Source organism: Bemisia tabaci, chromosome 4, assembly GCF_918797505.1.
Source record: "Bemisia tabaci chromosome 4, PGI_BMITA_v3".
Classification (NCBI taxonomy): domain Eukaryota; kingdom Metazoa; phylum Arthropoda; class Insecta; order Hemiptera; family Aleyrodidae; genus Bemisia; species Bemisia tabaci.
Genome location: NC_092796.1, coordinates 8,645,361 through 8,668,457, shown reverse-complemented (window position 1 = coordinate 8,668,457; position 23,097 = coordinate 8,645,361). Strand labels below are relative to the sequence as shown.

At 37.8% G+C, this 23,097-nt stretch overlaps 2 protein-coding genes across 3 annotated transcripts in view; one reads left to right on the top strand and one right to left on the bottom strand.

Annotated features, from left to right (window-relative positions):
* Positions 1–733: 733 nt before the first annotated feature.
* On the bottom strand, positions 734–8,099 carry LOC109040309 (meiotic recombination protein DMC1/LIM15 homolog). Of its 2 annotated transcripts, none has more exons than XM_019056201.2 (7): positions 7,480–8,099; positions 5,985–6,214; positions 5,405–5,569; positions 4,099–4,264; positions 3,421–3,603; positions 2,717–2,826; positions 734–1,201 (listed from the first exon to the last, which is right to left on the bottom strand). In XM_019056201.2, exons 1-7 carry the CDS (start codon positions 7,582–7,584, stop codon positions 1,132–1,134), a joined length of 1,029 nt encoding a protein of 342 aa, XP_018911746.1. In that variant the 5' UTR covers positions 7,585–8,099; the 3' UTR covers positions 734–1,131. The 2 variants fall into 2 exon arrangements, with proteins under 2 accessions (XP_018911746.1, XP_072155345.1); XM_072299244.1 differs by having other exon boundaries at positions 7,880–7,898.
* An 11,729-nt stretch (positions 8,100–19,828) lies between these two features.
* Positions 19,829–23,097, top strand: part of LOC109040316 (putative methyltransferase DDB_G0268948) — a 37,689-nt gene continuing 34,420 nt past the window's right edge. Inside the window, exon 1 of the mRNA XM_072299271.1 lies at positions 19,829–20,100. Within this exon, the coding sequence (XP_072155372.1) occupies positions 19,978–20,100 (123 nt within the window). The 5' untranslated portion in view covers positions 19,829–19,977. The remainder of the gene's footprint in view (positions 20,101–23,097) is intronic.

Below are 23,097 nucleotides of genomic sequence, written 5' to 3'. Positions count from 1 at the left end.
AGTCAACAGCCATTGCTCAATAGCTGAAATTTCTCAAATTCGAGTTATTTTCATCCAGATGTGTATCAAATCTATTCAATAGTTCAGACAAATCCGACATTATCCGATGGTCGCTGAGAACTGTTGCTAAATTTTGCGCGACACATGCAAAATTCAGAAATCGGGCTGATGACTTCCACATTGAAGCCACTTTCAGCTCCCACATTCAGCGTAATATTGCGGCATTAGATGATGTTCCTTGGTAGCGGCCATTAATCTGTTTTATTTTTTTGAAGTATCACCATGATACAATATTTTATAGTAAATTTTTCTTCAGTATAAGCTGCTAGTGATTGAATAGTGGTATGTATCAGAATCATAAGGTTTACAGGAAAATTGTGACAGAGGAGACAGTTTGATGGCAAAATGTTAAATCAATCGATCTTGATTTGTGACTTTCAATATTATTATGCATACTACATTTTTTTTTTCTTTTTAACTACAACAAACTACTCAGAATTGAGTCCCTTAAAATTTTCTTTGATAATTATTTACCGTTCTAGAGTCATCATTCAACAATTTGAAGTTGCAATTTTGATCCGTTTTCTCTAAGAGAAATGAAGTTAGCAGAAATTTTGGACCCTTACCTTTGAGATACGCGGTTTTGATGTTGAGCCACTGACATGCAAAAAAATTAATGAATAATTGAATTGAGCATGGACTTTAAAATTAGGAATGAGTAATAAGAAAGAAGTTGGAAAATAAACAATTTATTAGCTTTACTGATAATTTATAGGAGTATTAAATATGGAAAAAAATATTCATTCAAAAACCTTGCAGTGTCAAGAAATAATTCTGAAATTGGCGAAAAGATAATGAGTGATACACCCTGAGTGCTTAAAAATATTTTTACATACTAAAAATTGTTGCAGACGAATTCTAAAATCACTTGAAAAACTGAACAAATTTAAATCATATTTCTGCTTTAAAAAATGAAAATGAAATCCTTCTTTGGCATGATTTCAATCACATGATTTACTTTTCTTAAATTTTTACAATACATTATAATCATTAGAGATCACATTTGACGATTAGAAATCAGTCTAGGAGAAAAAGTGTACAAAAAATGTAGATTAGAAATGTATTGGATACTTAATCCTTTGCATCTATGATGCCACCCTCAGAGATCGCAAATGATGCTTCGCTTTCAGGCATATCAGGGCTGCAAACATAAAAAAGAAAGAAAAAAAAGCCATAAAGTTAATGTCTAAAAATCAGTCCTAAATGCCATAGGCTGAAAATCTTTGTAGTGTATTGTTCTTTATTTTGATCCAGCACTCATTGCAACTCGATCAATGCGTTAAAGGATCTCGCACACTCCTTACGAGATTAAGCACCACAATAGATTTCCCATTTCAATATTGCATTAACTTCGTTTTTGGATGCTGATGACAAGTCATCATTGCAACTTTCTACAAGGCACCGTTTTCGCAGTATTCCACACAGTTTACGCTGGCAGTTTCGATCATTACATAAATGAGTGAGGCCAGTGCAGCGATTCAACAAGGAAAACCCGAGCCAGTGGTAGGTAAGAAAAAGAACGGGACTTGGGAAAGAGAAAGAATTTGATTTGGACGGAGAGACAGAAAGGCACACGGAATCCGAGATAAGACTGCCAGGTGCTCCTCGTTTTCAGCAAAAGCTGGAAGATAGATATAGCTTCCCTGGCCTCACTTGTACAAGTCACAATCGAAACTTCCACCACGGACTGTGTGAAATACTGTGAAAACAGTGAAAGAAAAAAGTTGGGGCAATTATGACTTTTGATCAGTATCCAAAAACGCATTGAATGCAATAAAAAAATCGGAAATCGATCGTGGTGTACAATCCCATAAGGAGTGTACAGGGTCCTCATAGAATACATAGAGTCGTAATGTAAATGGGAGAGCTGGCGCCATGTTCTGCTCGACGAGTTCCGAGCCCGGTGTGCGTCGAGTTCGGGTCACTTTTTCGATATATGTTCGATCCAAAATGGCGGTGTGGAATACGTGGTGATTCCTATCTTCTTTGTTTACATTGGATGGCCGGGTACCCGTGTATCGCGAACAATCGATTATGTATCGAAAAAGTGACCCGGCGTCACACAGGAGTCTCGGAATTCGGGACCTGGAAAATGCTTAAAAGTGGCGCCAGCTCACCCACTTACATTACGACTCTATGTACTCTATGAGGGTCCTTTGGGTATGAATTAACATTTAATCTTGACAGAAACTTTTTTCACCTTATACAGTAAATGCTAGAAAGGAAGCTTAAATAATGAGATTAGAGTATTCACTGAAAATCTTTTACCGAAATATCTTGTAAAGCTGTCTTCAAAGATTTAAGGAGAGGTGGAAATTTCGGAATATTGCAATGGTGGCTCTTCTATTTTACTATTGATAAGTTGCAAGCAGCTCTATTATTTCAATGATGATCGAGGGTGTAAATATATATAATTTTACTCCAACAATTTTGAGCTCCGAACATATTGCAGAAAAAAGTTAATAACAGCTTTACAAAACTACGTTTTTTCAAAACAAAAATCGAAACTCCTAACTGTCATAGCTCCAGTTAGGTATGAAATTTACATGCATAAATGCTTGAGGAGCACCTCTCTGAGCGTCTCCATCTTGAGTGTACTACCACCAAGGTTCTTTTTCAGAAGGGCAAACAAATATTTTAATCACTTAATCCTTACCTGTCATAAATTTTAGCGATGCGAACTTCTCCTCGACCTTTTCTCAATGAGATTCTTGTTGTAGAAGCATGGGCTATGATATTTCCTCCTATCGGCTTTTTTGGGTCTGCCTAAATAAATGAGAAAAGAGGATGAAAATTATTCTTTATTTTAAATTGACAAAGTATTATGATTGCAAGCTACTTTGATCCTTGGATATCTCATTAGGGACACAAGTTTAATGTCTCATTTTGTTCAGTGTCAATTGAACGTGCATAACGACTGTAATTCTCTTACCAAGTATCCCCGTTTCACTTTATTTTTACTCAACATCAATTCTTAAAAACTTCAAAGATTTTTCCTCACCGTGAGAAGAAAATTTGGTGATAAATTCAAGGAATCGTGTTAATTTATTTTTATTTAAAAAAATAAAATGAAAGCAGGATTTTAAAACTCCACAAAAAAAATATGTCGTAAGGGAGTTTTTCTGTTGATATTTCAAAAATGCAGAGCATTGAATCGGATGGATATCTGATGTGAAAGTGAAAATGAAAGGATGCTCTGTGCTACATTTTGACCAAAGTAAGAAATGCAAATTATTTGGGGAGAAGCTGTTAACAAAAATGAAATAATAAACATATAAATAATTCATGTCCCTCTGCCCTGTCCCAAGTGAAATCAAAGATATGATGTGTAAGTGAAAACATTCCTAAGAGCTTTCTTACCTGAAATGAAAGTGCAGCTCCTGGATCTGATGTCATTTGGTTAGTGATGAAAACAGCTACGTTGTATTCTTCTGAAATTTTCTGGATTCGTGACATGAATTGAGCAAGTTTCTGCTGGCGTTCTGCTAACTCTCCTCTACCACTGTAGTCAACTCGGAACAGTGCCATAACGGAATCAACTATCTGTTATGAATAATCAACCATTAACATCAATTAGTGAATTGACCTCTAGAAAAAGTTAAAGACAAAGCATGGCAAAACATAATTTCTCATCAAAATTTCACAGTGGCACAATGAATATTATCAAATTCTGCTCATAAGTGAGAAATTGGCGGTTCCAGTACCTGTAATCTCATACTTCTACTCACTTAAAGACTGAAAAGTCGAAGCAAGTAAATACGTTTATTATGTTGTTTCATGATCAAATAAGTTCCTCATAGTGCTATATTTCTGTCCATCAGAGGCAGGAAGACTTTTTTTAAACCTTAAATCCACTTATTTGCCCATCAGTTTTCAATGATAGATTTGATGCTTGTTAATTTTGGTTTTATCGAGAACAAGAGGCCTAACTACTTTTAAAATGGTCCAGCAATCTTGTTACTTCCCAGTGGATTTCTGAAATTTTCAATGTATTTAATATGCCCTATGTAATGAAAATAAGCTAATGAAGGTACCTACCAGTAATTTATAAATGCCTCCTTCTTCTTGAAATTTTGCAGCGACTAAATCCAGTAGCTCGCATTGATGATCACTTGTGTAGCATCGTGCGTATAAAACATTCTCCAGGACAGCAGTCTGGTCTAAATTAAATCGTTCTGCTATGGCTGTTAAACGATTCGGCCGGCTACATTATAATGTTAAGAATTTAAGACTGAGATTAAAGGTTCAGAGTAGATGATGGAAAAAAACAAAAAAATGTGACTTCAGGTCTGTCACATACTGCTAGCTTCCTGGCTCCTTGAAACATAATTGTGGAACAGTTAAAAACAAGCAATCTCTATTGAGAGGCTTACCTATAATTGTGTGATAGACATAGTTAGAATTATTGCATTGAAAAACAATTTCCTCATCAAAAGTTCATGGAACACATTCGGACATAAAAAAATTTCAAAAATTAACTTGTAATTAAGATATTAGCATCTATTTTTTACTTTAAAGTCAGAAAACTCAAAATTCCAGCTTGCTGAAATTACCAAGACTAACATGTTGAAGTGGCTGTCGAAATCAAACTTATGGTTGAGCAATGAACCAGAAATGAGTTCCAAAAAAAATTTGCCTCCTTTAATGCACAGCCTTTATAAACTTGTCATGAACAATTCAATGCACAGAGAACATTATTTTATTGTCATCAAACTGAAATTAGTTCTGCGTCTTATTTAACTGGGGAGGACTTTTGCCTGTGCGCTATGAGGAATTTTGTATTTTTGAACATGAAGAAACTAATTTTTATCTTATGAGTTGAACTAGGAAATTTTCAGTGTGTCCACTCTGCTCAGCAGGGCATTTTGATTAAAAAAAACGTAAGCTGTGCTGCCCAGTCTCTAACGATTTTTAGTGGTCTCTTTATAAGACTCAAAGAAAATCAGTCATACCCTCGAGTAAATTAGGAAGTACTTTACATGTGTGTGATTTTATGCCATGCAAAAATCAAACTTTAAAATGACACTTTCGATTAAAATTTCAAGGTGACACAGCAGAGCTAAAAAATTGAAAATCTGAATACTCATGTTTTTGGGAACGTTACTCAGGAACAAATTTTGTTCAAAAACACCGATGTCCCAATTTTTTCCAAGATCGTCACACAGGTGACTCCTTCTCTCTCCTAAGACTCCTATAATGATATGAAAATTCTCACTTCGGAAAATTGAGCCAACCGTTTTTGCAACAATGATCAAGCAAAATGAATTTTTCATGGTTCCCTTCATATGGAATGTTGAGACAGGGCACAAATATAATTTGATTCATAAATTGAATAAAAGGATACAATGTGTTCTCTGTATCGAGGAATACGACTTTTCCTCCCGAGTAAGATTCTGTTGGTATCTGTGCTGTTATGCAGAGTGTGTGAGAAAGTTGCGTTTTTCCCGTTCTAAATTCACCAAAAACTTCCGTTATTGCCATTGATTCTATTCCTCCTCCCATCAGTTGGCTGAAAAAACATAATGTTGAAACAAGCTGTACATTTTGCTGCATTAATAATTTCTGTGGAATAATTTTAATGGTTACATCATATCGCACTCGCAAATTAAGCACTAAGTTTTTTATGCACAACCTATTGAAAATTCATTTTGAAGAATTTTTCCAAAAATAATGAAATTTGGGGGCAGAAAAGTAACTTAAGTATGATGCAAATTTTGTACTCTCTGTAAATGAAGAGAGGGAAAAAATTTGACTAAATAGAGAGATGTTGAAATAAATTGTAACGTCAAGTTGAAAAATGCAATGTTGTTAGCCATGGTAAGTACATAGTTTACTTTTTGTACTTTTTCATGGAAAAAAAGGTATTCAGGATGTAAAATTACTCAGGTAGTATAATTTAATATATATTTAATTTCCATACTCACTCTAATTCAGAGCTGCCAGTCCCAATGCGGAAGACACATTTACGCTTGTCGCAAACTTCAAGAGCACTCATGAAGCCCACCTCAGTCACTTTGGTGCAGGCTTCCTTTAATTTGTCCACCTTCTGGTCTGTTAAGCCTTTGATGGCACATAGCTTTTTGCGGGTGGTCATCTGCAGACCCTTCACTGTGCAGATACCAGCTGCTTTCAATTTCTTGATGTCTGCAACATTCTGGAAAGAAGAAGAGTTTTTCCAGCATCAGAATAAAATATGAATAAAATATTTCTTGAATCGCCCAACTCTGAATAAGGAAAGCGTCAGCTTGAATCCAAGACTAAGTAAGTAATGATAATTATTTGAGTACTTCAGCATTCACTATAGTCACTCTGGAGACATGTAAAGAAAACCAACAAAATCTCAAATAAACACCAAAAATAAATCCAAGTCTTCGCATTGTAGGTACAAGTGAACATTTTAGTGACCTAGGAAATAAAATAGGTACAGAACTAGGTTCAAACTAGTAGTGAAATGCTAGGATGTATGCATAAATTGCTACTTAAACTCAGAATTTTAGTTTCTAATGTATTCCTGCAAATTACACAGAAATTAATTGAAGCTTCACACATCTGAATCCTCCAAATCATCTGAGTCTCTCCTAATGGTAAATAAAGTCTCTATAATTTCAAAAGAAAGATTAAACGATGAGCCATGTCATTATTGATACATAACATTTGGTTAAAAATTGTGTAGCCCCGGAGACTATCGGTAGGTATCCTTTGTGAGTCATGGCTCGGCATTTCCTCTTTTGTTGGCTTAGACTAAAGAGAGATAATGATGGTAACACTTCTGATGCTCATCAGACTGTGGCCTACTTCGATCGAAGCTTATATGGAGCCGTTTTATGAGGTGTAATGAGAACTCCCATTGAAAGTGATTTCAAAGTTTGACCAAAACGAAGAACTGACTGAATAGAGAGTTCATGGTTCTTAGGCAAAAGACGCAGTAAAAACAATTCAGGCATGATAATGTCCAACAGAGAGCATTCAATACTATTAACTTTTGGATGACTGACACCCGAGCAACTGAAATATGAACAATCAAACAGGGTCGAATGGACATCGAAATACCCACCGCATCATTGATACTAAAGAGTAGAGCCCACACCAAATAAGTTAACACACTTCTAGATTGTGACAGAAGATTGCCTGATGTCACTTTAATATGTAATGTAAGTAAATGGGAGAGTCAAGATGACGGATCTTCTGTCGCAGTCTAAAGGTGCGTAAACTTATTTGGCGTGGACATAATAACATACATGTCACCTCAGATGATATGATCCATAAGAGCATGTTATTCACCCTAAGGCAGCGAAAACAGATAATAGTAGCCTTGTCCTCCTGATGTACGTAAAGAGACCGAGACAAGCTCTTTGTGCGGCATTTGATGCATGCACTGGAACTCAGAGGTTGAAGTGCACAATGGAAACTTTTACTCACAATGCCATGTTTCTGGAGCAAATCCACGTCCTCGTAGAAAACTGCTTCTTCTTCACCATCGCAGTTTTCATACACTTCCCTGCTAAGTATTCCTGTTTCACCCATCTTGAACTGAAGCTGTGAAGAATCAGAACTTTATCTTCTTGATGATAAGACAAGGGCAGGGAATAGGACAAATTCCTCTGAAGCCCTGATAAAAAAACAGCCCAAATCGTTTAGCGCGACGATAACTAACTATATGACGAAGTGAGCATGTACTTCAATGAATAAAATATATAATTGTCTCTGTTGATTGATCAACTGAACGATAAACGACAAAATATAACTCGGAGGATTCACTGAAACTGAAAGGGCAGAGGCAGAGGGGAGAGATCACAGGCAGGAAACGGAAACAAGTTACCTAGAATAGGCCGGAAACCGGCATTTTTCTCTTGACGAATACTTGGGTGAAGAATGCAACGATTTACAAATCCAACAGGCTGTTCTCAACAAATATTTTTACAGTAAGCTTTAATGTGTTATTTAAACTAAAAAAATTGAGTACTTTGTTTTATGTTTTGAGGAGGCCTAAGACTTTTTTTTCCTCCTCAATTAAGTAAGTTAAATTTTTTAGACAGTATTTTGACTTAACTTTAATGAAATCACGCTACCTAGCGGCTAAAATTACCAATTTGCCTCACTCGTCGCCATCCTCGACAGCAACCTCTGCCTCCCCTCTCCCCTATATAGGCCTCGTCTTGCCGCCAATCAGTCTGGCGACGAACGAGCCCGACCGCCATCTCTTTGTGCCGCGCCGCCAACTTCGAAGAATTCCGCGCTAGCGCCGGCCGGCGCTAACATTCCTTCTCATTCTTCTCCTTCTGACCTACATTCCGTACGAGGAGGACCACCCACGCTGCACTCGCGGAATCAGCTTATCCCTTGAGGAAGAACTTTCCCACGCTCGATTTAGACTTATGATACATCAATCTAGACTGATTTTTAACGAGGAATACGAATCTGAGGTCGGATTTCAAGAATTTAGCACTCACTTAAAGAATATGAGTAAAACCGGGAAATAATAAAAAGTGTACCACGCCTAGATCTCTCTGATGTTTTTTAAAGAGTTCTCCATACCTATATATTAATAGGCAATTATTAATATTAATAATATAAACAATAAAATTGGATTAATTAACTTTACATTTTTTTACTTTTATGATCTCTAGGCTATTAGAGATTTATGATCCGCACAGATTTTTTTTTAACCTAAACCTCAACTGGTTTCCTGTTTTTGTAATTTTATTATTGAGCATTTCTGAGTTTTGAGTTTTAAATTCTTTTATTGTTCGTTTATATATCTTTCAAGGAAGATTTATACTTCAAGGAAACTTTACAAGGTTGTTTTATACTTCAAGGAAGGGGGGGGGGGAGCAATTGGCCTGCCATATCAGTAAAAAAGAATTATAGCACCGTTGAATTAAGTATTGCGGTAACATGGGGGGGGGGGGGGGGGTCTAAGATTACTTTACCGGGTCTGAAGGAGAGAACAGTTAAGTTCAACAGTTTACAAAAGTTTAAATAAATTATTGATTCGAATGGAAAATATTTATGGAATGAATTCCGGGGAAAAAAGAATATTTATAAGGGGTGCCTTAATCCGGGGGGGGGGGGGGGCGGCCTCTTGACATGAAGGACGTGGGTCCAATTAGCAAAACACGGGGAAGGGGTCTAGAAAAATGCGACCCCCCCCCCCCCGGCTAATTTTATTTGCCCACCCGGTTAATTCTAACCACCGCCAACCCCCCCCCCCCCCTCTAATTCTACTCGTGCGCGCTCCACCATAACTATTGCTTTGCCGTTTCTTCGGCGGAAACAGAACGTTTATACCGCCACCGAATTTTCTGTCACGTGATCTTTCCTTTTCGCGAAAAAAAAGGTCAAGCAGAAGAAGCCCTTCTCTTTCTTCCGGGTTTTTTTCGCCCACTTGTTCTAGTCGATTAGGTCAAAAATATCGGCAGATTTTGAATTTTTAGCCAAAAAAAAAAAAAAAAAAAAAAAAAAAAAAAAAAAAAAAAAAAAAAAAAAAAAAAAAAAAAAAAAGACGATAGCCCTTGCGCAATGCCCATCATTCTAAACCCAAAACTTGGCAAAATTCCGAGAAATTAAAGCAGAATAGTCTTTGGAAAAAAAACTCGCATTCGATTCAGCTATCCATTTCCTTATCAAATGCGAGGTTTTTTTCGTAGCACTATTCTGCTTTTAATTCTCTGAATTTTGCCCTATTTTAGGTTTAGAATGATTCTTTCGGCTCATGCGCAGGGGCGATCGTCCTTTCTTTTGCTATAAAGATTCAAAATGTGCCGAGATTTTTGACCTCATCGATGCGATAAATCGCATGCCAGTTCGACCACGTTACTTGAGCTTTACGTTGTGTAGCCGAATGACTACTGTTGTTAATGTTACTAAGCTAGTTAAGGGCTTCTACATCCGATAAGAATGAAAATATATCACAAAGAGCCTAACTGTATGTACAAGCTCTGATCTAATGATGTTATAGTGCAAGACCTCGACACTCAGTAGAAGTATCGCCAATAGTATTTATTTGAATTGAAGGCGATTTATCTTCAGTTGTTGGCTCTCGACAAGTGTTACAATTTTTCAAACAATACTTTGATCCAGTTAAAAGCCAAAATCGAAGGAGATAGATACTTGAATGTAAATAAATATTATTTTGCCTTAAAATTTCCCTTTAATATTAATCATCTTTCAATGTTTAATACAAACGGCATTCTCTAAGCATAAAAATTATTTTTGTAATGAATACAATTAATTTTGTAAGCAACATAGTTCCAAAATTTACGACAAATTTTTTTTTCTACGAAAATCAAAGCAGATAGCAAAGCTATCGCAAACATTTTATCCTCGTGGATAAAAAAAAAAGTGGCTTTAATGCATTCCAGTAATCAAAGATTTTAAAGTTGATCAATTTAAGATGTTCCTACTAAAATTGGTATTATAAACCTTATGCATACATTTTACAGTATCGGGAGGAAAAAAAAACTCTCAGTATCTTTTTAAAAGTAAGAAGTAATAAATGTAGATGTTAAATACAAAAAATACTAGACTTTTAATTCTCCGAAAAAGTCCGCCAACTGGCGAATTTTATGTTTGTACATTTGCAATTTTGTTTACATACTTTTACTTCCATACAATTTGTACAGTGAAGAATTTTAACATCAACATTTACAGTTTTAGTCGATGTCATGTCAAACGTTTTTCCAGGCTCGTTTTATATTGCGGCGGGCTTTACTGCGAGGATCTGAAATGACCGAGTACCTTCAATTCTTCATTTATACTTTGAAGACGTCACTTAGACACGAATGGTTTCTCTACAAATCATGCTCAGTAGGTACATCGCGATATCAAAACTAAAGCAAAAAATTTACTCACATCCTGCACCTATATGCAACCATTTGTACCTTGGAGATACCTTCGTAGTAAATAACCGAAAAATTGAAGGCTCTCTGCCATTTTTGATCCTCGCATTAAAGCCTGCCGTTTCCGCCGCACCTGGACAGTCAAAACGCCTTCACTCTTGTACATATGCAACACGGACATCCAAGAAGCTCAAATAGTTGCATCCAGGAGTTGAGATGTTTGTGTTGTGTTTGTCACATTCGACACTAACTGAGGGCACTTCGCTTGTTTCTCTTAGCCTGTAACTTAACTCCAGCGTTGTCTATTATACTGATGGAGTAATCTATTCCTAATTTTGTATCGTGACACAGTTAATTTTTCGAATAATGATTTGATAGTTTAAATTGTAAATAACAACGTTGCCGTCCTGAGATGTGGGTTGCGGCCCCTGCTTATATGATGTAAGAACAACGAATGCAGTTCGTTTCGTGGTCACTGCAGGCAAAATTCGAGCGTGTATTTCAATACATATATTCTTCGTCGACATGTTTAGGACAAGTGGACGTGTTGTCGACAACGTCACGTGGTTGAGAGGATTTATATATCGACGGTGTAAGTTGGCAATCACATAACTCGGTTTGCGACGTCGCAGACTTCCTGTCATACTATATTTTTAAACGGAAAACTACTCAACGACAATTCCTTAAAACTACAGTGATTTTTCTTCTCTGTGCGAAGGAAATTCTGAAAAAACTTCAAGGAATGATTTCAATTGTTCTCCTTTAAAATAAAAAAGACATAGAGGCGGAGATTTTCAGACACCGCAAACGAGTTATGTGATTGCCGACTTGCAACGTCGTTATGTAAATTTCTCCTATCAATAAAAGTTCTCAAAAACTTCATCGAAATTTTCTTGTTTTAGGGGGGGGGGGATGAGTTATATCAAAGAGACTGTGTCCCTCTCATAAACTCACTTCAAGTGCAGCCGCAGGTTATTAACCCGTATGGCCAATAAGGGAGAATCGATACCAGGATCATTATGAGATTCAACAGACGATTTCAAAGAAAATTAGTGCGATTATTTTTGCTGCTGGTTTTTTTTTTTTGCCGTCAAATTTCCATGCTGAAAGTATGCAATCATCTCGGCGTGAAATTTCCACGCAATTAAAGCCCTTAAATAATACGCACGAATTTACTTAATAATGAGAGTGCAACTGCCGCTTTAGTATAAGTGTTTGCGCTGTTTGCAATTATCTGTTCTGCAGATGCATTCTAAAGCAATTAAGTAAATGGATGCGCCGATCAGTGGCATAGCGTGCTTTGCGATATATCGATTGTTATACCATTTAAACCTATGGAAAAGGATCGATAAATAGGGTGTTCGCAGCAAACACCTCAATAATCGATTCTTTACCATAGGTTTAAATGGCACAACAATCGATACATCGCAATTCACGGTACGCCACTGGCGACGATCGAAGTATCCTATTAGAGAAGTGGAAGGAAACGAGGTGAAAGAAAATCGCATTTCAAAATTTTAAATAAAAATTTATCGAAAGAAGCTACCGTTGTTCGTCAAATGTCCGCCAATCATGCGCAAGACTCCTAAAAATCTTTTGGATGGTTAAAAGTCGACCTATTTTATTTTAATTATTTAAAAAGCGTACCACTCATTTTTTATGTTAGGCTAGTGTGAGGCAAGACAGCCGTAAGTGCCATCTTCTGCTTACGCTCTCGTTGTTGCGTTTTGGACGCACATAATACACAATTTCAGGTTAGAAATTGGCAGGAAAGGGTGGATTTTTACCTCAAAGCACTGTTACATTTTCTCTCTGGAGGAAAAACGACACCCACGGCTGTTTTGCCTGAAACTAAGTTATTTTTTGCGCACTTACGGCTTTCTCATAAGTCTCGTTTTCATGTAATGAAGATAAATTTTGCTGTTTTAGCTATTTCAGTGATTCCATTTGAAAGAGATCAGACGAACTTTGAAGGAAACTCGATTTCAAAAATACGTAACTTACGGCTCTCCTCACCATCACGGCAGTTTTGGTAAAAGCGGGTTGTTGCAATGGATGAAGAAGTTAAGTAATAGATTAACTATAATGGTAACTTATACGAGAGACCCCACATAGTTAGCTCATAATTTTTCTTCTTATTTTATGATAGCCGCCCGTTTCAAGCGACACGATCGCTCTACCATCCTTTTCGTCTTCTTTGTCTATAGCTTTGTCTATCAATATCAATAATCAGCCCGCAGTCAAGCCATCGGGTTCAATCCGGTGTTGCTATCAGGTGTCTCGTGACGTCACCGAGGGACGGCGTTATGCGCTTATATGCATTCCGATAGCGCGGTTATAAAAGTGCGCCTTTTCTAGCGGCGCCAAGGCTAAGCGTGTTTACTGATTCTTTGCATATAAATCAGATGCCCAGAGTCTTTCCTGGCGCTTTTCCCACGTTTGTGCGTCAACATCCAGCGAATACACCGTGCCTCGTGCGCAATTAAGACACCTTGAAGGCGGGGGTGTGAGGTGTGCAGGTGTGCTGATGCTGATAGAGACTCTGTCGTTTATTTTGCGGGCTAATGTCACTTTTCTACCAGCCTTTTTGAGAAACATTTGGACCGCGTTAAGCGGAAGGGAACCAAGCCACATCAGCCATTGCCAAAAATCGGACATTTTGATTTTTTACATGGAAATGGTTCTAAACATTTTTGTGCAAATTTCAGTAAATTTTATTAATCGTACGAAGTAAATTCCTTTCGGGTTTCATTGGAATCTGCATACTCGTTCTCTCGTAAAAAATTCAATTGCAATAGTCCTCAGGTTGTGTGATTTTGTGGTTAATTTGAAATTAAACGAACTAAGGGTCATTCTAGAATTTTTAAGCCTTTATATTAAGCCAGATCATTTACGATATTTTAACAAAATTTTTCGATGAGACATCGAATTGCGATATGTTACACGGTTAAGAACTTAAGATAGGGAAATGTCTTGTCGTGTCGGGCCGACTTATAGTTTCCATAATCGGGCCGCTGGTAGGACTGTACGTCTATGCTTCACTTTCTCGACATGAACTAAGCCAGTGGCGTGGCGTGCTTTGCGATATATCGATTGTTATGCCATTTAAAACTGTGGAAAAGAATCGATAACTAAGGTGTTCGCTGCGAATCACCCTGATTATCGATCCTTTTCCATAGGTTTAAATGGCATAACAATCGATATATCGCAAAGCACGCCACGCACTGGAACTAAGCATGATCCACGATGAGATACCGTTCTCGAAAAGGCTCGGTCCGAGCGTCAATGATGCGACCTCTTGACCTCCGATGACCTCGCGCGAGTCAATGGCGTCAAAGTCATCGCGGTAGCTCACCTTTTTATAATTTTTCACAGTTAAAATAAGCATTACAAAGGGGAGATATCATTGATTTGCAGAAAATAAACCAGAAGGAGATAAAACTATGGAATCGAACGGCAAAAACGGCTTACACAGCGATTAAAAGTAAAATCATTTACGTACAAATGTTCTTGAGACAATTTGTCCTAATTTTTTGTCCTCGTAGAAAAACAGAGATAAGGAAGGAAAAAATAAATACTACTATCGGAAAAATAAGATAGAGAATAGGTGAATGAATCCCAGTGTTATTGCCGATTTATTTTATTTTTCTTCATTTCCTCTTTCGATGGGAAGACATTTTGTCTTTGACAACAATTGAATACTTAAATGAACATTGAGAAAATTTTTCACCATAAGCATAAGGCCAAACGGTCAGTTGCGCTGGTCAAAAAATCGTGGTTATAGATGTTTGATTCCTGTATATTAGCTAAAAATAATAAGATCTGTCCAAACAGCAACTTTCTACCTTGAATATTAACCGAGATATCGAGCTTTGAAAAAATCGGTTTATGACGTCATCCACCGCGGTATTGACACCCCTGATTTCTTCCACCTTGCTTTCATCAGTCGGGGAGACACACATATTTGCAGCGGTTACTCAACCGGTGCAAATGTGTGAAACTAGGTGAAACTAATTAAAGGGGTATGAAAGCCATATTCGCTCCTATTTACGCCTTCTATTTTTCGAGGTAGGCCAGAAAGCAACCTCCCAACAGCAATAGTTATGAATTCCAAAATTTGAATCATGCGGTGTAGTATCTACAAGATCTACAAATCTTGCCAAAATTCCACCGATTTTTATTCTATTAACACGTAAAATCAGCAACATTTAGGACAGGAATTGCGAAATTATATTTTCTGTAAACACTGAATCGTTCGGATTTATTTCGCAATCTTGAAATAAATTACGTCTCCTTGTCTGGAAAACGATGAAACTTCAGTGTTGTCAACCTCAAAATGCCTGTCAAAGTGAATATGAGCCTCTGATTTTCTAATTAGACTTTCCTGTTCATTCTGACGTCAACGAGTAGTAACGAAACGTCAATCTGTCCAACAGACGGCCGAGACGGCCTAACAATTTTAATGGTACCTAATTTCCTTTTTAAATATTATAATGCAGATAAGATGGATGCACTCAATGCAATTTAAGGCACAAGCGTTGAATAAAGCGTTGACACGAGAGAAAAGATACCTAATGACGCGCGCGTCCATCAAGAGGTGACCTTCAAAGTTCAAATAACTAATGAAACCGAATTTTTCTTCAAGGGCAATCACAGCTTTCCTCTTGCCCTTGCCGCCTATATATAAATCTACTGTAAGCAATGTAAGGAAGCCCCTTAGTTTCAAATTTTGATCCTCCGAATCTCATTATATTTATTTTTTCCTTTCAAACTTACACACGTAAAGGGTATTATTTGTGTATTTCCTCTGTGCTAAATACTTTGCCAATCTTTCAAATAGATTGAAATTTTCCAAAATTAAAGAAATTTTTTTTTCGGACGTTTGTTTGGTGAAGGGAATCTGCAATAGCATGGCTGTCTTCGGTAACGTATCCCTTATAATAACCGTATATAAAAGTAATGAAAACAAACTTTTTTTTATTATAGTAATAAACAAACAATATTTTTCTTAGAAATAGCCTCTTAGGAATAAAAAATGTAGATCTTCTAGTTTTTTATTATTTATTCCCATTTTCATAGAACAATCTCTGTAATCACTACCAGGGTGACAAACGGGGGCAGCCCTATTCTCTGCACACAGGTGGTTCGTAAATTTATGTTCTTAAATAATAGTTCAAGTATCTCTCTCGAAATAATAATTTTACCCAGTTCGGAGTGTAAGAAATGTTTGTCGCCCCTGAGCTAACCAGATTCTCCCCTCAATGTGAAAACATAAAAAAATGACACCCCCATAAATCCTCTCAAGAGCCACACGTGGAGGACGCATATCGAAGATCAAAAGCACTCGCAACTTTTCCGACCAAAAAATAAACACACACTCGAAAGTTGATGCGATAAGCCCGGGTGTTTGTTTTGAAGCCGTTGTGAAATTTTTACGACCTCGAGCTCGAAAATATGAATTAACTGCTTTTGCTTATCGTTCAATAGTAGGTGTTATTGGCTGTTCTCGTCGGCGTTGTCAAAGAAAACATTTCCGATTCGTTCTCACGAGATCAGTGTGAAAGCTCAAATTTTTCACCGTAAGAGCAACGTTGCTTTCGATCTCTTCGTCAAGTAGCCCCTTCGCCTCGATCGATGTAGTGAGCGCCCGGTTTAAAGGATTATTGGTGCTACATTGACTGTGGTGAAATTCGGATGCAAGGGAAAACACTCATTATAATCAGGTCAAAACGATGAAAGTTGGCCTTACCGTATTTTTGTGAGCTCTTCTTCAATGCTGAATGTTGAGTAAAAAACAAAGAATGTGAAAGAAACGTAATGGAAAAACGTCTCGAGATCGAGAAACTCGCGTCATTTTGAGTGGGACCCGGAACCACCAGGTTTGAGAAGGTCGTCGATTTGATGTGAGGGCCGAAACAGAGTCAAAAAGTTAAGTTGATACCCAACTCGAAGTGGATTGATGGGCATACCCAAATCAAACCGCGTGAATTTCGCAAAATTCGTCGCCTACCTGACGTAAGGGCTGCAATGAACCCTGTCCTCCATACTATTTAATGCTTTTCCGGGCTCATCTCATCGTGTAGTTACGCCCTTATGTCAGCCGAGCGACGAATTTTTTCCCTCTTTTTCTCCTTTTTTCCCACGGATATTTCGCCAGACATAAATCTGAATTTTTGTCTAATAACAAATAGGAAAAAACGAAAAGAAAAAAAGAAGAAAATTAAAACCGGGGAGACAAACTATCTGCAAAAACGGCCGAAAACTGGGAAAAAGGCAATACATATCATGACTAAATCCAGACTTTTGATCGACTGAGACAGAACATGCTGTTCTGCTAACCGCGAGAGGGAGGAGAAAAGCTATGGGCGTAAATTAAAAGAAGGGGACTAGAACGTACCCTACACTGGAAAAAAACACATTGGATCTAGTGTCCAGACTCTTAAAAACATCGACAAGAAAAAATACTCTTGATTCAATCAGATTTTTGCTCAAATCAAAAGGAAATCCGCTCAAATTAAGAGACTTGGTTCTTGATTTAAGCAAAAATCCGATTGAATCAAGAGTATTTTTTCTTGTCAATGTTTTCAAGAGTCTGGACTCAAGATCCAATGTGTTTTTTTTTTTTGTTTTTTTTTTTCCAGTGTAGAGTTCTTTGCGGCTGTATGTGACTCGCCAGAACATTTTTGAGACCATGGAATTTAAGCTTCCTTACAAAAACTATCCTGTACCAAAATGATGTAAGAACCTCGGCCTAAAGGCGCTCTGCGTATATCGATGGTGAAACCACCAGACCACGTATCTCGAGTTGCAACGTCGCAAACACTCCGTGTCATAATTTATTTTCTAAATGGATAACTACTCAACATCAATTCTTAAAAACCTCCGTGATTTTTCTTCTCTGTGCCCAGGTAACTCTATGAGAATTTCAAGGAATGATATTGATTTGTTCTCTTTTCAAGACATAAAACGGAAGAGGAAATTTTGAGATACCGCAAACGTGACACGTGGTCTGGCAGTTTCACTGTCGACATGCAATATGCATCGCTGTCAGTGCTCTTGTTGTATCCATAAACAATACAAACCCGTCTGATGTCATCAGGTCTTAATTCGAAGAGACCCCCATCCCGACCCACTTCCTGATGTGATAATTACTGCCCAAATTTTCAGCCGCCAAATGAATAACACACAATTAACAATGCAATAACTACACCCGCAGAAATTGGAGTCAACGCACGCAGTACGCAGCGAATATTGCCGCGTCGCTCCGAAATTTTCCATTTAGAGATTAATCTGTAGCGTTTCTGTTATTGAAAGGCGATTAGGTATCGGTGAAATTCGATTTTCAACCGCGCGCGTACGTAAATCTGTTGATAGATATCGGCCACTTAAGTTCGCCTTCAATTTCGCCACATAGGCAACATACGTACTGCAAAGCACGAATAGTTATCTCTTCGAAAAACACAAATGAATCTTGCTCCACAACCTCCACAAGGTTCGATTGAACTAAAAAACGATGTTGTGAGCCCATCGGTAGATTTAATAAATGAAATAATGAACAAATTCGCAATCTGGGAAGTATTAACTTTGCGTAAATGACGAATTTACAAAGTTGAGCCAGTAGCTTATACTTTGGGTTTATTGATATCTTGGATAAATTTATTCCAATGATTGAACTAGTTGGTTTAATCGTTGGTAGCAAACTCAATTGATATTACTTCTGAAACTTCAAAGGGATCATTAGTATAAAATTTACCAAATGCGGTAATTAGAACGTAAGAACGTAGAAAGGATCGCCGCTGTTCGAAGACAAGGAAGCATTTCTGCATTTTTCTTTAATATTTGTCATAAGTATTTAAAATGTCATATCGATGGTCAAAGTGCAAAATCACTGATCTCTATTGCGATGGCTCAACACGTCCGTAAAGTCCGTTTCTTTTCGCACATAGGCAACAAAACTCGCAGCGCTACGAATAGTTATCTCTTCGAAAAAGCACAATAATTAATCTTGCTGCCACAAACCTCCACAAAGGTTCGATTGAACTGAAAAACGTTGTTAGTGAGCCCATCGGTAGATTTTAAGACATGGAAATAATGAAATCTTGAAAGTATGCACTTGCTTAAAATACACGAACTTACCAAAAGTTGAGCCCAGTAGCTTATACCTTTGTGGTTTTATTGACTATCTTGGATAAATTGATTCTAATGAGATGAAACTTGTTGGTTTGATCAAGTAGCGAGTAGTCTAATTCTATTTCTTGATACTTCATAGCGAGAATTTTATCAAATTCCCTCGAAACTCCATTCTGTGATCGGGGAATCCACATTACGTCACCTTCCGTGCAAAGTATTACAAGCGCCCATGCGACGTCTTCAAAATTTCCGCACTCCATTTTATTTTGCTTTTTCAGAAAAATTTTTGGTTGAATCTGTTTTGAAAATTTCACTGAAATGTTATCGGCTAGCTCAAAGGAAATTTCAGTAAAATTTTTCGGGACAGCTCTAGTTGAACAAATTCTCTGTAAAAAAAAAAAAATAAAATGGTCGGCTGGAAATTTTTTTTAAACGTCACATGACGCTTGTGATAATTTGGCCGGGAAGGGTGATGGGTGACGATAAATGCGGGTCCTGAACGGAGATCGTAGAAGAGTTGGGGGTATGATATCCGACGCTGGTATATGTATAACACCAATTAATTTTACAAAATTTTGATGAATTTCGCGGAGGTGAGGAAAGATTCTTATCACAGTCCACGGAAATCAAATTTTGTGATCTGGAGACCCACATGACAACTCCGCTCGATGACTTTAAAGCTCAATCAAGTTCGGAGAGCAAAACAACAGATATCGAGGAGTGCAGCAGCGGAGTTGTAAACATTGGCCTCTGGAGGGGGGCGGCCCCGCAGAGTGGGGGGCCCCGCAGCGGGCGTTCGCTCTCGAGCACGCCGCAATCCGCAATCAGTAAACATAACATTTCGACCATCGTCGGTCCAGTTGTTGCGTGACGCTCCCGGTATAACCCACCTCCGAGTTTTCCGACTTTCCCGATTTTCGCGTTCCCGAATTTTTTAAAGTTTTGAAGGATGGCGCTCAACTACGTGAGAACGGCCGCCCAGGCCCAGACAGCGGTGCAGGCCCAGTCCCAGTGCCGGCATCTCCCCCCAGAGAACATGATCAAGAAGATCATCGGCTACCTAGGCGAAAGAGTAAGCTTTTTTCAGCCTTTATCTCTTTCTATTTCAGGCCGGGACTCGCAGTGCCATCTGTACGGATAAATATAGAACCTTACACTGAAAAAAAAAAAAAAAAAAAAAAAAAAAAAAATTCCATGATTCGAACTAGTTAGGATGATATGGAATCAGGTTTTGTTTGGTACCTACGACCGAATTAATCGGTCTGTTCAAGCAAACTGTTCGATTTGTGCAAGCCGAACAGTAAAACATTCTTACAGTTCGGTTCAGAGGACCGAATAGTCTGGTTAAGCCGAGCACGAATAATTCGGTTGTGTGTACCAAACAAAACCTGGTTCACATATCATCTCAGTTTGGATGCACCAATTTTTGAATGGCTTCATGTAAATTTGAACGAAAGCGATAGATTTTGAGATATGGCTGTACACAGATTTAGGGACGCCGGACGGACGGACACATATTTTTTCGAGTATGGTTTTTTTGACTCCAGGCACCTTAAAACGCCCAGAAATGATGAAATTCCAACTTTTTCTCGTGGATGATGACAATACCTCCACTACCCGCGAGGGGAGCGAGAAAGTAAAAACTTTGGTTCATCACTGGAAAAAAAACACATTGGATCTAGAGTCCAGACTCTTAAAAAAATTCGACAAGAAAAAGTAATCTTGATTCAATCAGAATCTAGCTTAAATCAAGAACCAAGCCTCATAATTTAAGCGGATTTTGTTTTGATTCAAGCAAAAATCCGATTGAATCAAGAGTATTTGTTCTTGTCAATGTTTTCAAGAGTCTGGACTCTAGATCCAATGTGTTTTTTTCTCCCAGAAATCCATTGTAAAGAGTGGATATACTCGGAGAGCGGAGAGACCATAAATTTAGCTAGCTTTTTTGCATTATCAGGTGGAAGGGAACATATTGCACTACCCTAATCGAACTCCGTGATATCCGGGTTTACAGTTGTCTTTAAACTGTAAAATTTGACTCATGATATAATCCCTAAAAACTGTAGATAAAAAAAGTATCATTTTGAGTCTCATGAGCTCCGCAGTTTTTGTGATGAAAAAATAATACCGTAGAATGCATTGTATGAACATGACTAGGCGAGATGCCTCAAGTTTCACGCAATGCACCCTGATATAATGCGTAGCGAGACGCTGTCTATAGTGCATCGAGTATGTAGGTGAAAGTGATAGCGAGCTTAGCATAACGAGTTATGTGTTTACGCGATGATCTGGACGCGGGACCAAACACGCACGCAATAGAGAAAAGGAGACATTATTTGTTGAGCCGTTTTTACTGGCCACCTTACAATAAGGACTTCTTAAGGTGTGCCTTCAGCGACTCTAATACTTGTTGTCAGAAACGTTTCAGGGAGCGCCACCACTATGTTTTAGTTTCGATTATAAATGCTTGTAGTCCAACACACTGGAAAAAAACACATTGGATCTAGAGTCCAGACTCTGAAAACATTGACAAGAAAAAGACTCTTGATTCAATCAGAATCTAGCTTAAATCAAGAACCAAGCCTCTTAATTTAAGCGGATTTCGTTTTGATTCAAGCAAAGAATCCGATTGAATCAAGAGTATTTTTTCTTGTCAATGTTTTCAAGAGTCGGGACTCTAGATCCAATGTGTTTTTTTTCCAGTGAGCATCTTTTTGTTTTTAACTTGCTGCTGGCAATACTTCAGCATGTTCTATGAGAAATATTACCCAAATTTTGTGGTAAAGCTATAGTTTCTTCTTCCAATTGACAGTACAACCATGGGGAACAAAACTTTACGAGGTTTTAAAAATTTATTACGGGAAAAGAGAAGGCTTAAATCAAATGACTTTGAAACGATCGACGACCAATCATGACTCATCGCTCACAAGAAATGCAACCATATCTCTCTCAGCATATCGCAGCTATTTTCCTCACAAACTCAGAGAGTTCAGCATAAACTTGTGCACTAGAAAAACTAAAAAAAAAACACATTGGATCTAGAGTCCAGACTCTTAAAAACATCGACAAGAAAAAATACTCTTGATTCAATCAGATTTTAGCTTAAATCAAGAACCAAGCCTCTTAATTTAAGCGGATTTCGTTTTGATTCAAGCAAAAATCTGATTGAATCAAGAGTATTTTTTCTTGTCAATGTTTTCAAGAGTCTAGACTCTGCATCCATTGTGGTTTTCTTTCCAGTGTGCCTGTTTTCAATTTTTTGAGACCTTTAAAACCATATAAGTGATCGTACTCTGTAAGATATCGGTTGTTCAGTGATTAAATGTTAGTAACGCGACGCTTATCTGGTGCGGGTTGTTTTTTCTCTCTTCTTATTTCTTTTTTGAATGAAACTACGAACATATGCACTTATAATTGTCTCCGTCAAAACCAAAGTCCTTTCCGGAGCGATCTGACAAGATTTGCAAATAAAATTGTCGTGACGTGTGGACATTTTAAATACTGATCGCTTAAACAAGGTTGCCACAGATTTCAGAAAATGATATTCCTTGACAAATTTTTCTAAAATTCTCCGACGTTTAAGGATGTGCAAGATGGTTGAAAATCCAAAATTTGAAACAGTCCTCTTGAGTGAGTATTTTCAAAAATCATGCACATTCTAAAAAGCAAACGAAGATGATCTAACAAAATTTCCTCAACATTTTCGTCATTTTCTCTGACATTTTCGTTTTCCCGACTCCTCCAAATTCCGTGCCATTTTTTCATAGAGTACATAGAGTCGTAATGCAAGTGGGAGAGCTAGCGCCACTTTTAAGCATTTTCCAGGTCCTGAATTCCAAGACTCCTGTGCGGCTCCGGGTCCCTTTTTCGATACATAATCGATTGTTTGCGATACACGGGGAAACGGCCATATTCCACACCGCCATTTTGGATCGAATATGTATCGAAAAAGTGACCCCGCACTCCGGGCTCGAAACTCGTCGAGCAGAACATGGCGCCAGCTCTCCCACTTACATTACGACTCTATGTACTCTATGCATTTTTGGGTTTCCCAGTTTTCCCTAGATGT

Coding starts and splice junctions, on each gene's coding strand:
- LOC109040309 (XM_019056201.2), bottom strand. CDS start 7,584: ATGGGTGAAACAGGAATACTTAGCAGGGAAGTGTATGAAAACTGCGAT. Junction 3,604..4,098: donor GAGGCATTTATAAATTACTG/GTAGGTACCTTC, acceptor TATTCATAACAG/ATAGTTGATTCCGTTATGGC. Junction 1,202..2,716: donor ATCGCTAAAATTTATGACAG/GTAAGGATTAAG, acceptor TTATGTTTGCAG/CCCTGATATGCCTGAAAGCG.